The following is a 17,579-nucleotide window of genomic DNA, read 5'->3' as shown; positions in this document are numbered from 1 at the left end:
TTGTGGGTTGGAAGAGGAACCCTGCCTATAGGTTCTCAGCGTAAGGCCGGGGCCCGGTCTCCAAGGTTGTATGGACACTTATGGTTCTGCAGCAGACACCGGTGGAGTAGTTGGCTGTAAATGCACTACTCCCGTCAAAGACTTGGGACACAACAGCAACTGGATAGAGAGCCAGGACTCCTGAGAAGGGAGTCCCCGATAGAGGCTACAGCTGTTTGTCATACAAGTAAGGTTCTAGGAACATCTGACAGGAGGACTTCCAGAGAACTACGGTACTGGAGTTTTTCACACTAAAAGGCGCAAAAGAGGAGTCGTTCAAGAAAGGCACATGTTGGCGGAGTGTTGGAGAGGAGAACCCTGACTTGCCCGGGAGGTTGATTGAGTCTCTACCCCGGAAGACACGGCATGGAGGCAGGCACCAGTGGGTACTACGAACTGTAAGTAAAGCTTTGAAACTGCAAGCCCTGGTGTCCTCCATTCATTCGCCGTCAACACCTTCAGCACCGCTACATCTGGGTACCAGCATCTACACCATTCTGCGCCTCTCCTCATCCATTGCACCTACACTGCCCTGGGACTACAGCTCCACCTGTGGGGAGCTACACCATCTTGGCTGCACTACACCATCAGTCCCAGCGGATCTGCATGCAGCGTTGGCTTACCATCTCCCTTGCCAAACACCACGGGTGGCGTCACGAAGTATCCATATAAACTATATTACAAACATCACCGCCATTGATATTGGGCGCCCAGGGGCACGGACCGGGTCACTGCTGCTGTGACACATCCCCCTGACACCGGCCCAGTACCGAGTACCCCGCTGCCCTGGGTGTGAGGGCGACCCACATATACATAGCCACACACACAGAGACACACACACAGCTACACACACAGCCACACACATATACACAGCCTCACACATATACACAGCCTCACACATACGCATACACACGGCCTCACACATACACACAGCCACATATCCACATCCTCACACACACACAGCCCCACACACATACACACCACGCATACACAGCCTCACGCATGCACACATCCTCACACATACACACAGCCTCACACACACGCATACACAGCCTCACACATACACACAGCTCACACACACTCTCCTCTGTGGTGCAGGGGAGGCTGGTGTCCATGTGAAGCTCTACAATGTCAGAAGCGTCTTACCTGGGCCAAGGAGAAAAAGAACTGGACTGTTGCTCAGTAGTCCAAGATGTTGTTTTTAGATGAAAGTAAATTTTGCATTTCATTTGGAAATCAAGGTCCCAGAGTCTGGAGGAAGAGTGGAGAGGCGCACAATCCAAGCTGCTTGAGGTCTAGTGTGAAGTGTGCACAGTCAATGATGGTTTCGGGAGCCATGTCATCTGCTGGTGTAGGTCCACTGTGTTTTATCAAGACCAAAGTCAGCGCAGCCGTCTACCAGGAAATTTTAGAGCACTTCATGCTTCTTTCTGCTGACAAGTTTATTGGAGATGGAAATTTCATTTTCCAGCAGGACTTGGCACCTGTCCACACTGCCAAAAGTACCAATATCTGGTTTAAAAACAACAGTATCAGTGTGCTTGATTGGCCAGCAAACTCGCCTGACCTTAACCCTATAGCGAATCTATAGGGTAGTGATGAGAGACACCAAACCCAAGAATGCAGACGAGCTGAAGGCTTTTGTCAAAGCAACCTGGGCTTCCATAACACCTCCACAGTGCCACAGGCTGATCACCTCCATGCCACACCACATTGATGCAGTAATTGATGCTAAAAGAGCCCCAAGTATTGAGTGTATTTATGGAACATACATTTCAGTAGGCCAACATTTCAGATTTTAAAATCACTTTTCAAGCTGGTGTTATAAAGTATTCTAATATACTGAGATAATGACTTTTGGGTTTTCATTGGCTGTAAGCCATAATCATCAACATTACCAGAAATAAACACGTGAATTAGATCACTCTGTTTGTAATGACTCTATATAATATAGGAGTTTCACTTTTTGTATTGAAGAACTGAAATAAACGTTTTGATGATATTCTGATTTTGTGAGAAGCGCCTGTATGCTTAGGGTCGCTGTCCTGCTGAAAGGTGGAAACACATCTTCAGCTCCAGCTCTCAAAAAATAGTCAAAAAGCATAATCCAGCCTCTCATCGGGGCGGCTCGCTTCATTGTATTTTATGATTCTTTTTATTTTTGTCTGGCATGTTTCTTTTTTCACCATTTACCCTCACCTGGCATTATGTTCCCATAGTCCAGTACATTGCCTTTCAAATCTGTAATCATCCACTGAAAAAACAAGGTCTCATATAGGCGGACAGAGGAGAAAGTTATGCCTCTGGTAAGAAAGGCCGGGGGAGGGGAAACAAAATGGCGTCAGGGGCTTGAAGGGGCCATTCCGCCGGTGAGGGGCCTGCCCCCCCTCCATGTTGTGTAGGTGCAATGTGCGGCTCCGGCTGTACTGGGACATCGTCTCCACCACAATGGCGCCTGTGACTGAGGACACAAAATTACTGCTGTACTTCGCTCTAGGGTTCCGAGTACTTGCTGCCGACGTAGGCGGGGCCACCTGGTGACGAGCCTGGGCCACATGACGTCACGGGGCCGGCAATAGTCCAGATAGTTTAGTTCGTGTTTCCGGGGTCGTTGGCAGATAGTTGGTGACGGATCGGAAGACGTCGGTCTACGGTGATCGCTCGCCGAGTCACAGGCTCCTCACAAAATGAACCGAATCTTTGGAAAATCGAAGCCGAAGGACCCTCCACCGAATCTGACGGACTGTATTGGAAGTGTAAGTGGAGGGATGAGCAGACACAATGGAGACGGGGAGGAGGGGCGACACTGCCGCAAAATAAAAGAGTGCCGTGATCTGACAGTGCAGGGTCCCAGGAGACCCCGTACCCACACAATGCCCTTGTTATATAGGGGCGGGGCTCTGTCACGGGTTAGGAGTCACGTGTGTCTGTAAACACTTCCTGATTGTCCGGTTCCCCCGGTAAGAAGGCTTGTGACGTCACCGACTGTCACCTGAGCAGCGTCTGACCGGTGACTCATTCCAATAAAGCGGAGCACAAGGTTCTTCCTCCTCATCCCGTGTATGGGCTGGCACCATGGCCTTCTACACACACACACCAGCACTGTAATGTCTACACACACACACACACACACACCCCAGCACTGTAATGTCTACACACACACCAGCACTGTAATGTCTACACACACACACACACCAGCACTGTAATGTCAACACACACCAGCACTGTAATGTCAACACACACACACACACCAGCACTGTAATGTCTACACACACCAGGACTGTAATGTCTACACACACACACACCAGCACTGTAATGTCTACACACACACACCAGGACTGTAATGTCTACACACACACACCAGCACTGTAATGTCAACACACACACACACACCAGCACTGTAATGTCCACACACACCAGGACTGTAATGTCTACACACACACACACCAGCACTGTAATGTCTACACACACCAGGACTGTAATGTCTACACACACACACACCAGCACTGTAATGTCTACACACACACACCAGCACTGTAATGTCTACACACACACACCAGGACTGTAATGTCTACACACACACACCAGCACTGTAATGTCAACACACACACACACACCAGCACTGTAATGTCCACACACACCAGGACTGTAATGTCTACACACACACACACCAGCACTGTAATGTCCACACACACCAGGACTGTAATGTCTACACACACACACACCAGCACTGTAATGTCCACACACACCAGGACTGTAATGTCTACACACACACACACCAGCACTGTAATGTCCACACACACACACCAGGACTGTAATGTCTACACACACACCAGCACTGTAATGTCAACACACACCGCCACTGTAATGTCTACACACACACACCAGGACTGTAATGTCTACACACACACACCAGCACTGTAATGTCTACACACACCAGGACTGTAATGTCTACACACACACACACACACACACACCAGGACTGTAATGTCTACACACACACACCAGCACTGTAATGTCCACACACACACACACCAGCACTGTAATGTCAACACACACCAGCACTGTAATGTCAACACACACACACACACCAGCACTGTAATGTCTACACACACCAGGACTGTAATGTCTACACACACACACACCAGGACTGTAATGTCTACACACACACACACCAGCACTGTAATGTCAACACACACCAGCACTGTAATGTCAACACACACACACACACCAGCACTGTAATGTCTACACACACCAGGACTGTAATGTCTACACACACACACACCAGCACTGTAATGTCTACACACACACACCAGCACTGTAATGTCTACACACACACACCAGCACTGTAATGTCAACACACACCGCCACTGTAATGTCTACACACACACACCAGGACTGTAATGTCTACACACACACACCAGCACTGTAATGTCTACACACACCAGGACTGTAATGTCTACACACACACCAGGACTGTAATGTCTACACACACACCAGCACTGTAATGTCCACACACACACACACCAGCACTGTAATGTCAACACACACCAGCACTGTAATGTCAACACACACACACACACCAGCACTGTAATGTCTACACACACCAGGACTGTAATGTCTACACACACACACACCAGGACTGTAATGTCTACACACACACACACCAGCACTGTAATGTCAACACACACCAGCACTGTAATGTCAACACACACACACACACCAGCACTGTAATGTCTACACACACCAGGACTGTAATGTCTACACACACACACACCAGCACTGTAATGTCTACACACACACACCAGGACTGTAATGTCTACACACACACACCAGGACTGTAATGTCCACACACACACACCAGGACTGTAATGTCTACACACACACACACCAGCACTGTAATGTCCACACACACCAGGACTGTAATGTCTACACACACACACACCAGCACTGTAATGTCCACACACACCAGGACTGTAATGTCTACACACACACACACCAGCACTGTAATGTCCACACACACACACCAGGACTGTAATGTCTACACACACACCAGCACTGTAATGTCAACACACACCGCCACTGTAATGTCTACACACACACACCAGGACTGTAATGTCTACACACACACACCAGCACTGTAATGTCTACACACACCAGGACTGTAATGTCTACACACACACACACACACACACACCAGGACTGTAATGTCTACACACACACACCAGCACTGTAATGTCCACACACACACACCAGGACTGTAATGTCTACACACACACACACACCAGCACTGTAATGTCCACACACACACACACCAGGACTGTAATGTCTACACACACACACACCAGCACTGTAATGTCAACACTCACCGCCACTGTAATGTCTACACACACACACCAGCACTGTAATGTCTACACACACACACACCAGCACTGTAATGTCTACACACACACACACACACACCAGCACTGTAATGTCTACACACACACACACACCAGCACTGTAATGTCTACACACACACACCAGCACTGTAATGTCTACACACACACACACCAGCACTGTAATGTCAACACACACCGCCACTGTAATGTCTACACACACACCAGGACTGTAATGTCTACACACACCAGGACTGTAATGTCTACACACACCAGGACTGTAATGTCTACACACACACACACCAGGACTGTAATGTCTACACACACACACACACCAGGACTGTAATGTCTACACACACACACACACCAGGACTGTAATGTCTACACACACACACACCAGCACTGTAATGTCTACACACACACACACACCAGCACTGTAATGTCTACACACACACACCAGCACTGTAATGTCTACACACACACACACCAGCACTGTAATGTCTACACACACCAGCACTGTAATGTCTACACACACCGCCACTGTAATGTCTACACACACCAGGACTGTAATGTCTACACACACACACACACCAGGACTGTAATGTCTACACACACACACACACACACCAGGACTGTAATGTCTACACACACACACACACACCAGGACTGTAATGTCTACACACACACACACCAGCACTGTAATGTCTACACACACACACACCAGCACTGTAATGTCAACACACACCGCCACTGTAATGTCTACACACACCAGGACTGTAATGTCTACACACACACACACCAGGACTGTAATGTCTACACACACACACACACACCAGGACTGTAATGTCTACACACACACCAGGACTGTAATGTCTACACACACACACACCAGGACTGTAATGTCTACACACACACACACCAGCACTGTAATGTCAACACACACCGCCACTGTAATGTCTACACACACACACACCAGCACTGTAATGTCTACACACACACACACCAGCACTGTAATGTCTACACACACACACCAGCACTGTAATGTCTACACACACACACACACACCAGCACTGTAATGTCTACACACACCGCCACTGTAATGTCTACACACACCAGCACTGTAATGTCTACACACACCAGGACTGTAATGTCTACACACACACACACACACCAGGACTGTAATGTCTACACACACACACACACCAGCACTGTAATGTCTACACACACACACACCAGCACTGTAATGTCTACACACACACACACACCAGCACTGTAATGTCTACACACACACACATACCAGCACTGTAATGTCTACACACACACACACACACACACCAGCACTGTAATGTCTACACACACACACACACACACACACCAGCACTGTAATGTCTACACACACACACACACCAGCACTGTAATGTCTACACACACACACACACACACACTAGCACTGTAATGTCTACACACACACACACCAGCACTGTAATGTCTACACACACACACACCAGCACTGTAATGTCTACACACACACACACACACCAGCACTGTAATGTCTACACACACACACACACTAGCACTGTAATGTCTACACACACACACACACACACACACCAGCACTGTAATGTCCACACACACACACACCAGCACTGTAATGTCCACACACACACACACTGCCACTGTAATGTCTACACACACACACACACACTGCCACTGTAATGTCTACACACACACACTGCCACTGTAATGTCTACACACACACACCAGAACTGTAATGTCTACACACACACACCAGAACTGTAATGTCTACACACACACACACCAGCACTGTAATCTCTACACACACACACACACACACCAGCACTGTAATGTCTATACACACACAAGCACTGTAATGTCTATACACACACACGCACACAGCCACTGTAATGTCTACACACACACGCACACAGCCACTGTAATGTCTACACACACACGCACACAGCCACTGTAATGTCTACACACACAGCCACTGTAATGTCTACACACACACAACAGCACTGTAATGTCTACACACACAGCCACTGTAATGTCTACACACACAGCCACTGTAATGTCTACACACACAGCCACTGTAATGTCTACACACACCAGTACTGTAATGTCTACACACACACACCAGCACTGTAATGTCTATACACACACACACACACACACCAGCACTGTAATGTCTACACACACACACACACACACTAGCACTGTAATGTCTATACACACACACACACACTAGCACTGTAATGTCTACACACACACACACCAGCACTGTAATGTCTACACACACACACACACCAGCACTGTAATGTCTACACACACACACACACACTAGCACTGTAATGTCTACACACACACACACACACCAGCACTGTAATGTCTACACACACACACCAGCACTGTAATGTCTACACACACACCAGCACTGTAATGTCTACACACACACACCAGCACTGTAATGTCTACACACACACACCAGCACTGTAATGTCTACACACACAAACCAGCACTGTAATGTCTACACACACACACCAGCACTGTAATGTCTACACACACACACCAGCACTGTAATGTCCACACACACACACTAGCACTGTAATGTCTACACACACACACACTGCCACTGTAATGTCTACACACACACACCAGCACTGTAATGTCTACACACACACACACACACACAGCCACTGTAATGTCTACACACACACACACACCAGCACTGTAATGTCTACACACACACACACCAGCACTGTAATGTCCACACACACACACACCAGCACTGTAATGTCTACACACACACACACCAGCACTGTAATGTCAACACACACCGCCACTGTAATGTCTACACACACACACCAGCACTGTAATGTCTACACACACCAGGACTGTAATGTCTACACACACACACACCAGGACTGTAATGTCTACACACACACACACCAGGACTGTAATGTCTACACACACACACACACACACACACACCAGGACTGTAATGTCTACACACACACACACACACCAGCACTGTAATGTCTACACACACACACACCAGCACTGTAATGTCCACACACACACCAGCACTGTAATGTCTACACACACACACACCAGCATTGTAATGTCTACACACACACCAGCACTGTAATGTCTACACACACACACACACACCAGCACTGTAATGTCTACACACACACACACACACACACACACACACACACCAGCACTGTAATGTCTACACACACACACCAGCACTGTAATGTCTACACACACACACACACACCAGCACTGTAATGTCTACACACACACACCAGCACTGTAATGTCTACACACACACACACACACACACACCAGCACTGTAATGTCTACACACACACACACTAGCACTGTAATGTCTACACACACACACACCAGCACTGTAATGTCTACACACACACACACACCAGCACTGTAATGTCTACACACACACACACACCAGCACTGTAATGTCTACACACACACACACACTGCCACTGTAATGTCTACACACACACACACACTGCCACTGTAATGTCTACACACACACACACACTGCCACTGTAATGTCTACACACACACACCAGAACTGTAATGTCTACACACACACACACACACACCAGAACTGTAATGTCTATACACACACACACACACCAGCACTGTAATCTCTACACACACACACACACACACACACCAGCACTGTAATGTCTATACACACACACTAGCACTGTAATGTCTATACACACACACCAGCACTGTAAGGTCTACACACACACGCACACAGCCACTGTAATGTCTACACACACACGCACACAGCCACTGTAATGTCTACACACACAGCCACTGTAATGTCTACACACACACAACAGCACTGTAATGTCTACACACACACAGCCACTGTAATGTCTACACACACAGCCACTGTAATGTCTACACACACCAGTACTGTAATGTCTACACACACACACACCAGCACTGTAATGTCTACACACACACACCAGCACTGTAATGTCTATACACACACACACACACACACACACACCAGCACTGTAATGTCTACACACACACACACACACACTAGCACTGTAATGTCTACACACACACACACACACTAGCACTGTAATGTCTACACACACACACACCAGCACTGTAATGTCTACACACACACACCAGCACTGTAATGTCTACACACACACACACACCAGCACTGTAATGTCTACACACACACACACACTAGCACTGTAATGTCTACACACACACACACACCAGCACTGTAATGTCTACACACACACCAGCACTGTAATGTCTACACACACACACCAGCACTGTAATGTCTACACACACAAACCAGCACTGTAATGTCTACACACACACACCAGCACTGTAATGTCCACACACACACACACACTAGCACTGTAATGTCTATACACACACACACACACACACACACACCAGCACTGTAATGTCTACACACACACACACCAGCACTGTAATGTCTACACACACACACCAGCACTGTAATGTCTACACACACACACCAGCACTGTAATGTCTACACACACACACCAGCACTGTAATGTCCACACACACACACTAGCACTGTAATGTCCACACACACACACTAGCACTGTAATGTCTACACACACACACTGCCACTGTAATGTCTACACACACACACCAGCACTGTAATGTCTACACACACACACAGCCACTGTAATGTCTACACACACACACCAGCACTGTAATGTCTACACACACACACCAGCACTGTAATGTCTACACACACACACCAGCACTGTAATGTCTACACACACACACCAGCACTGTAATGTCTACACACACACACCAGCACTGTAATGTCTACACACACAAGCACACTAACACTGTAATGTCTACACACACACCAGCACTGTAATCTCTACACACACACACACACACTAGCACTGTAATGTCTATACACACACACTAGCACTGTAATGTCTATACACACACACACCAGCACTGTAATGTCTATACACACACACGCACACAGCCACTGTAATGTCTACACACACGCACACAGCCACTGTAATGTCTACACACACACAGCCACTGTAATGTCTACACACACACAACAGCACTGTAATGTCTACACACACACACACACAGCCACTGTAATGTCTACACACACAGCCACTGTAATGTCTACACACACCAGTACTGTAATGTCTACACACACACAAACACACTAGCACTGTAATGTCTACACACACACCAGCACTGTAATGTCTATACACACACACCAGCACTGTAATGTCTACACACACACACACACACCAGCACTGTAATGTCTACACACACACACCAGCACTGTAATGTCTACACACACACACACCAGCACTGTAATGTCTACACACACCAGCACTGTAATGTCTACACACACCGCCACTGTAATGTCTACACACACCAGGACTGTAATGTCTACACACACACACACACCAGGACTGTAATGTCTACACACACACACACACACACCAGGACTGTAATGTCTACACACACACACACACACACCAGGACTGTAATGTCTACACACACACACACCAGCACTGTAATGTCTACACACACACACACCAGCACTGTAATGTCAACACACACCGCCACTGTAATGTCTACACACACCAGGACTGTAATGTCTACACACACACACACACCAGGACTGTAATGTCTACACACACACACACACACCAGGACTGTAATGTCTACACACACACACACACACCAGGACTGTAATGTCTACACACACACACACCAGCACTGTAATGTCTACACACACACACCAGCACTGTAATGTCTACGCACACCAGGACTGTAATGTCTATACACACACACACACACCAGGACTGTAATGTCTACACACACACCAGGACTGTAATGTCTACACACACACACACACACCAGGACTGTAATGTCTACACACACACACACACACCAGCACTGTAATGTCTACACACACACACACCAGCACTGTAATGTCTACACACACACACACCAGCACTGTAATGGCCACACACACACACACCAGCACTGTAATGTCTACACACACACACACCAGCACTGTAATGTCAACACACACCGCCACTGTAATGTCTACACACACACACCAGCACTGTAATGTCTACACACACCAGGACTGTAATGTCTACACACACACACACCAGGACTGTAATGTCTACACACACACACACACACACACACACCAGGACTGTAATGTCTACACACACACACACACCAGGACTGTAATGTCTACAAACACACACACACCAGCACTGTAATGTCTACACACACACACACCAGCACTGTAATGTCTACACACACACACACACCAGCACTGTAATGTCTACACACACACACATACCAGCACTGTAATGTCTACACACACACACACACACACACACACACACCAGCACTGTAATGTCTACACACACACACACACCAGCACTGTAATGTCTACACACACACACACACACACACCAGCACTGTAATGTCTACACACACACACACACACTAGCACTGTAATGTCTACACACACACACACCAGCACTGTAATGTCTACACACACACACACCAGCACTGTAATGTCTACACACACACACACACACCAGCACTGTAATGTCTACACACACACACACACTAGCACTGTAATGTCTACACACACACACACACACACACACACACACCAGCACTGTAATGTCCACACACACACACACCAGCACTGTAATGTCCACACACACACACACTAGCACTGTAATGTCTACACACACACACACACACACACTGCCACTGTAATGTCTACACACACACACTGCCACTGTAATGTCTACACACACACACCAGAACTGTAATGTCTACACACACACACCAGAACTGTAATGTCTACACACACACACACACACCAGCACTGTAATCTCTACACACACACACACACACACCAGCACTGTAATGTCTATACACACACAAGCACTGTAATGTCTATACACACACACGCACACAGCCACTGTAATGTCTACACACACACGCACACAGCCACTGTAATGTCTACACACACACGCACACAGCCACTGTAATGTCTACACACACACGCACACAGCCACTGTAATGTCTACACACACAGCCACTGTAATGTCTACACACACACAACAGCACTGTAATGTCTACACACACACACAGCCACTGTAATGTCTACACACACAGCCACTGTAATGTCTACACACACAGCCACTGTAATGTCTACACACACCAGTACTGTAATGTCTACACACACACACCAGCACTGTAATGTCTATACACACACACACACACACACCAGCACTGTAATGTCTACACACACACACACACACTAGCACTGTAATGTCTATACACACACACACACACACTAGCACTGTAATGTCTACACACACACACACCAGCACTGTAATGTCTACACACACACACACACCAGCACTGTAATGTCTACACACACACACACACTAGCACTGTAATGTCTACACACACACACCAGCACTGTAATGTCTACACACACACACCAGCACTGTAATGTCTACACACACACCAGCACTGTAATGTCTACACACACACACCAGCACTGTAATGTCTACACACACACACCAGCACTGTAATGTCTACACACACAAACCAGCACTGTAATGTCTACACACACACACCAGCACTGTAATGTCTACACACACACACCAGCACTGTAATGTCTACACACACACACCAGCACTGTAATGTCCACACACACACACTAGCACTGTAATGTCTACACACACACACCAGCACTGTAATGTCTACACACACACACACACACAGCCACTGTAATGTCTACACACACACACACACACACCAGCACTGTAATGTCTACACACACACACACCAGCACTGTAATGTCCACACACACACACACCAGCACTGTAATGTCTACACACACACACACCAGCACTGTAATGTCAACACACACCGCCACTGTAATGTCTACACACACACACCAGCACTGTAATGTCTACACACACCAGGACTGTAATGTCTACACACACACACACCAGGACTGTAATGTCTACACACACACACACCAGGACTGTAATGTCTACACACACACACACACACACACACCAGGACTGTAATGTCTACACACACACACACACACACACCAGCACTGTAATGTCTACACACACACACACCAGCACTGTAATGTCTACACACACACCAGCACTGTAATGTCTACACACACACACACCAGCATTGTAATGTCTACACACACACCAGCACTGTAATGTCTACACACACACACACACACCAGCACTGTAATGTCTACACACACACACACACACACACACCAGCACTGTAATGTCTACACACACACACACACACCAGCACTGTAATGTCTACACACACACACACACACACCAGCACTGTAATGTCTACACACACACACCAGCACTGTAATGTCTACACACACACACCAGCACTGTAATGTATACACACACACACACACACACACACCAGCACTGTAATGTCTACACACACACACACACACACTAGCACTGTAATGTCTACACACACACACACCAGCACTGTAATGTCTACACACACACACACCAGCACTGTAATGTCTACACACACACACACCAGCACTGTAATGTCTACACACACACACACCAGCACTGTAATGTCTACACACACACACACACCAGCACTGTAATGTCTACACACACACACACACTGCCACTGTAATGTCTACACACACACACACACACTGCCACTGTAATGTCTACACACACACACACACTGCCACTGTAATGTCTACACACACACACCAGAACTGTAATGTCTACACACACACACACACACCAGAACTGTAATGTCTACACACACACACACACACCAGCACTGTAATCTCTACACACACACACACACACACCAGCACTGTAATGTCTATACACACACACTAGCACTGTAATGTCTATACACACACACACACACCAGCACTGTAATGTCTACACACACACGCACACAGCCACTGTAATGTCTACACACACACGCACACAGCCACTGTAATGTCTACACACACAGCAACTGTAATGTCTACACACACCAGTACTGTAATGTCTACACACACACACACCAGCACTGTAATGTCTACACACACACACCAGCACTGTAATGTCTATACACACACACACACACACTAGCACTGTAATGTCTACACACACACACACACACACTAGCACTGTAATGTCTACACACACACACACCAGCACTGTAATGTCTACACACACACACACCAGCACTGTAATGTCTACACACACACACACTAGCACTGTAATGTCTACACACACACACACACCAGCACTGTAATGTCTACACACACACACCAGCACTGTAATGTCTACACACACACCAGCACTGTAATGTCTACACACACACACCAGCACTGTAATGTCTACACACACAAACCAGCACTGTAATGTCTACACACACACACCAGCACTGTAATGTCCACACACACACACACACTAGCACTGTAATGTCTATACACACACACACACACACCAGCACTGTAATGTCTACACACACACACACCAGCACTGTAATGTCTACACACACACACCAGCACTGTAATGTCTACACACACACACCAGCACTGTAATGTCTACACACACACACCAGCACTGTAATGTCCACACACACACACTAGCACTGTAATGTCTACACACACACACTGCCACTGTAATGTCTACACACACACACCAGCACTGTAATGTCTACACACACACACAGCCACTGTAATGTCTACACACACACACCAGCACTGTAATGTCTACACACACACACCAGCACTGTAATGTCTACACACACACACCAGCACTGTAATGTCTACACACACACACCAGCACTGTAATGTCTACACACACACACCAGCACTGTAATGTCTACACACACAAGCACACTAACACTGTAATGTCTACACACACACCAGCACTGTAATCTCTACACACACACACTAGCACTGTAATGTCTATACACACACACTAGCACTGTAATGTCTATACACACACACACCAGCACTGTAATGTCTATACACACACACGCACACAGCCACTGTAATGTCTACACACACGCACACAGCCACTGTAATGTCTACACACACACAGCCACTGTAATGTCTACACACACACAGCCACTGTAATGTCTACACACACACAACAGCACTGTAATGTCTACACACACACACACACAGCCACTGTAATGTCTACACACACAGCCACTGTAATGTCTACACACACCAGTACTGTAATGTCTACACACACACAAACACACTAGCACTGTAATGTCTACACACACACCAGCACTGTAATGTCTATACACACACACCAGCACTGTAATGTCTATACACACACACTAGCACTGTAATGTCTACACACACACACACCAGCACTGTAATGTCTACACACACACACACCAGCACTGTAATGTCTACACACACACACCAGCACTGTAATGTCTACACACACACACACCAGCACTGTAATGTCTACACACACACGCACACAGCCACTGTAATGTCTACACACACACACACACACCCACTGTAATGTCTACACACACAGCCACTGTAATGTCTACACACACCAGTACTGTAATGTCTACACACACACACACCAGTACTGTAATGTCTACACACACACACCAGCACTGTAATGTCTACACACACACACAGCCACTGTAATGTCTACACACACAGCCACTGTAATGTCTACACACACAGCCACTGTAATGTCTACACACACCAGTACTGTAATGTCTACACACACACACACCAGTACTGTAATGTCTACACACACACACCAGCACTGTAATGTCTACACACACACACCAGCACTGTAATGTCTACACACACACACCGCCACTGTAATGTCTACACACACCGCCACTGTAATGTCTACACACACCAGTACTGTAATGTCTACACACACGCACACAGCCACTGTAATGTCTACACACACACCAGCACTGTAATGTCTACACACACACAGCCACTGTAATGTCTATACACACACACCAGCACTGTAATGTCTACACACACACCAGCACTGTAATGTCTACACACACACAGCCACTGTAATGTCTATACACACACACCAGCACTGTAATGTCCACATACACACACCAGCACTGTAATGTCTACACACACAGCCACTGTAATGTCTATACACACACACACCAGCACTGTAATGTCTACACACACACAGCCACTGTAATGTCTATACACACACACCAGCACTGTAATGTCTACACACACACTCTGCCACTGTAATGTCTATACACACACACACACCAGCACTGTAATGTCAACACACACACACACAACCAGCACTGTAATGTCTATACACACACAGCCACTGTAATGTCTATACACACACAGCCACTGTAATGTCTATACACACACAGCCACTGTAATGTCTATACACACACAGCCACTGTAATGTCTATACACACACAGCCACTGTAATGTCTATACACACACAGCCACTGTAATGTCTATACACACACAGCCACTGTAATGTCTATACACACACAGCCACTGTAATGTCTATACACACACACACACACCAGCACTGTAATGTCCACACACACACACACACACACAACCAGCACTGTAATGTCTATACACACACAGCCACTGTAATGTCTATACACACAGCCACTGTAATGTCTATACACACACCAGCACTGTAATGTCTACACACACACAGCCACTGTAATGTCTATACACACACACACCAGCACTGTAATGTCTACATACACACACCAGCACTGTAATGTCTACACACACAGCCACTGTAAATTCTATACACACACACACCAGCACTGTAATGTCTACACACACACACCAGCACTGTAATGTCTACACACACACAGCCACTGTAATGTCTATACACACACACCAGCACTGTAATGTCTACACACACACTCTGCCACTGTAATGTCTATACACACACACACACACACACACACCAGCACTGTAATGTACACACACACACACACACACCACCAGCACTGTAATGACTATACACACACCAGCACTGTAAT

At 46.8% G+C, this 17,579-nt stretch overlaps 1 protein-coding gene across 1 annotated transcript in view; it reads left to right on the top strand.

The window, feature by feature from the left end:
• The first annotated feature begins 2,440 nt into the window (after positions 1–2,440).
• Positions 2,441–17,579, top strand: part of CHMP5 (charged multivesicular body protein 5) — an 83,842-nt gene continuing 68,703 nt past the window's right edge. The window contains exon 1 of the mRNA XM_073587841.1: positions 2,441–2,795. Within this exon, the coding sequence (XP_073443942.1) occupies positions 2,727–2,795 (69 nt within the window). The 5' untranslated portion in view covers positions 2,441–2,726. The remainder of the gene's footprint in view (positions 2,796–17,579) is intronic.

Source organism: Dendrobates tinctorius, unplaced genomic scaffold (genome assembly GCF_039654945.1).
Source record: "Dendrobates tinctorius isolate UK_male_01 unplaced genomic scaffold, ASM3965494v1 ptg000102l, whole genome shotgun sequence".
Classification (NCBI taxonomy): domain Eukaryota; kingdom Metazoa; phylum Chordata; class Amphibia; order Anura; family Dendrobatidae; genus Dendrobates; species Dendrobates tinctorius.
This window is presented reverse-complemented; position numbering and strand designations above follow the sequence as displayed.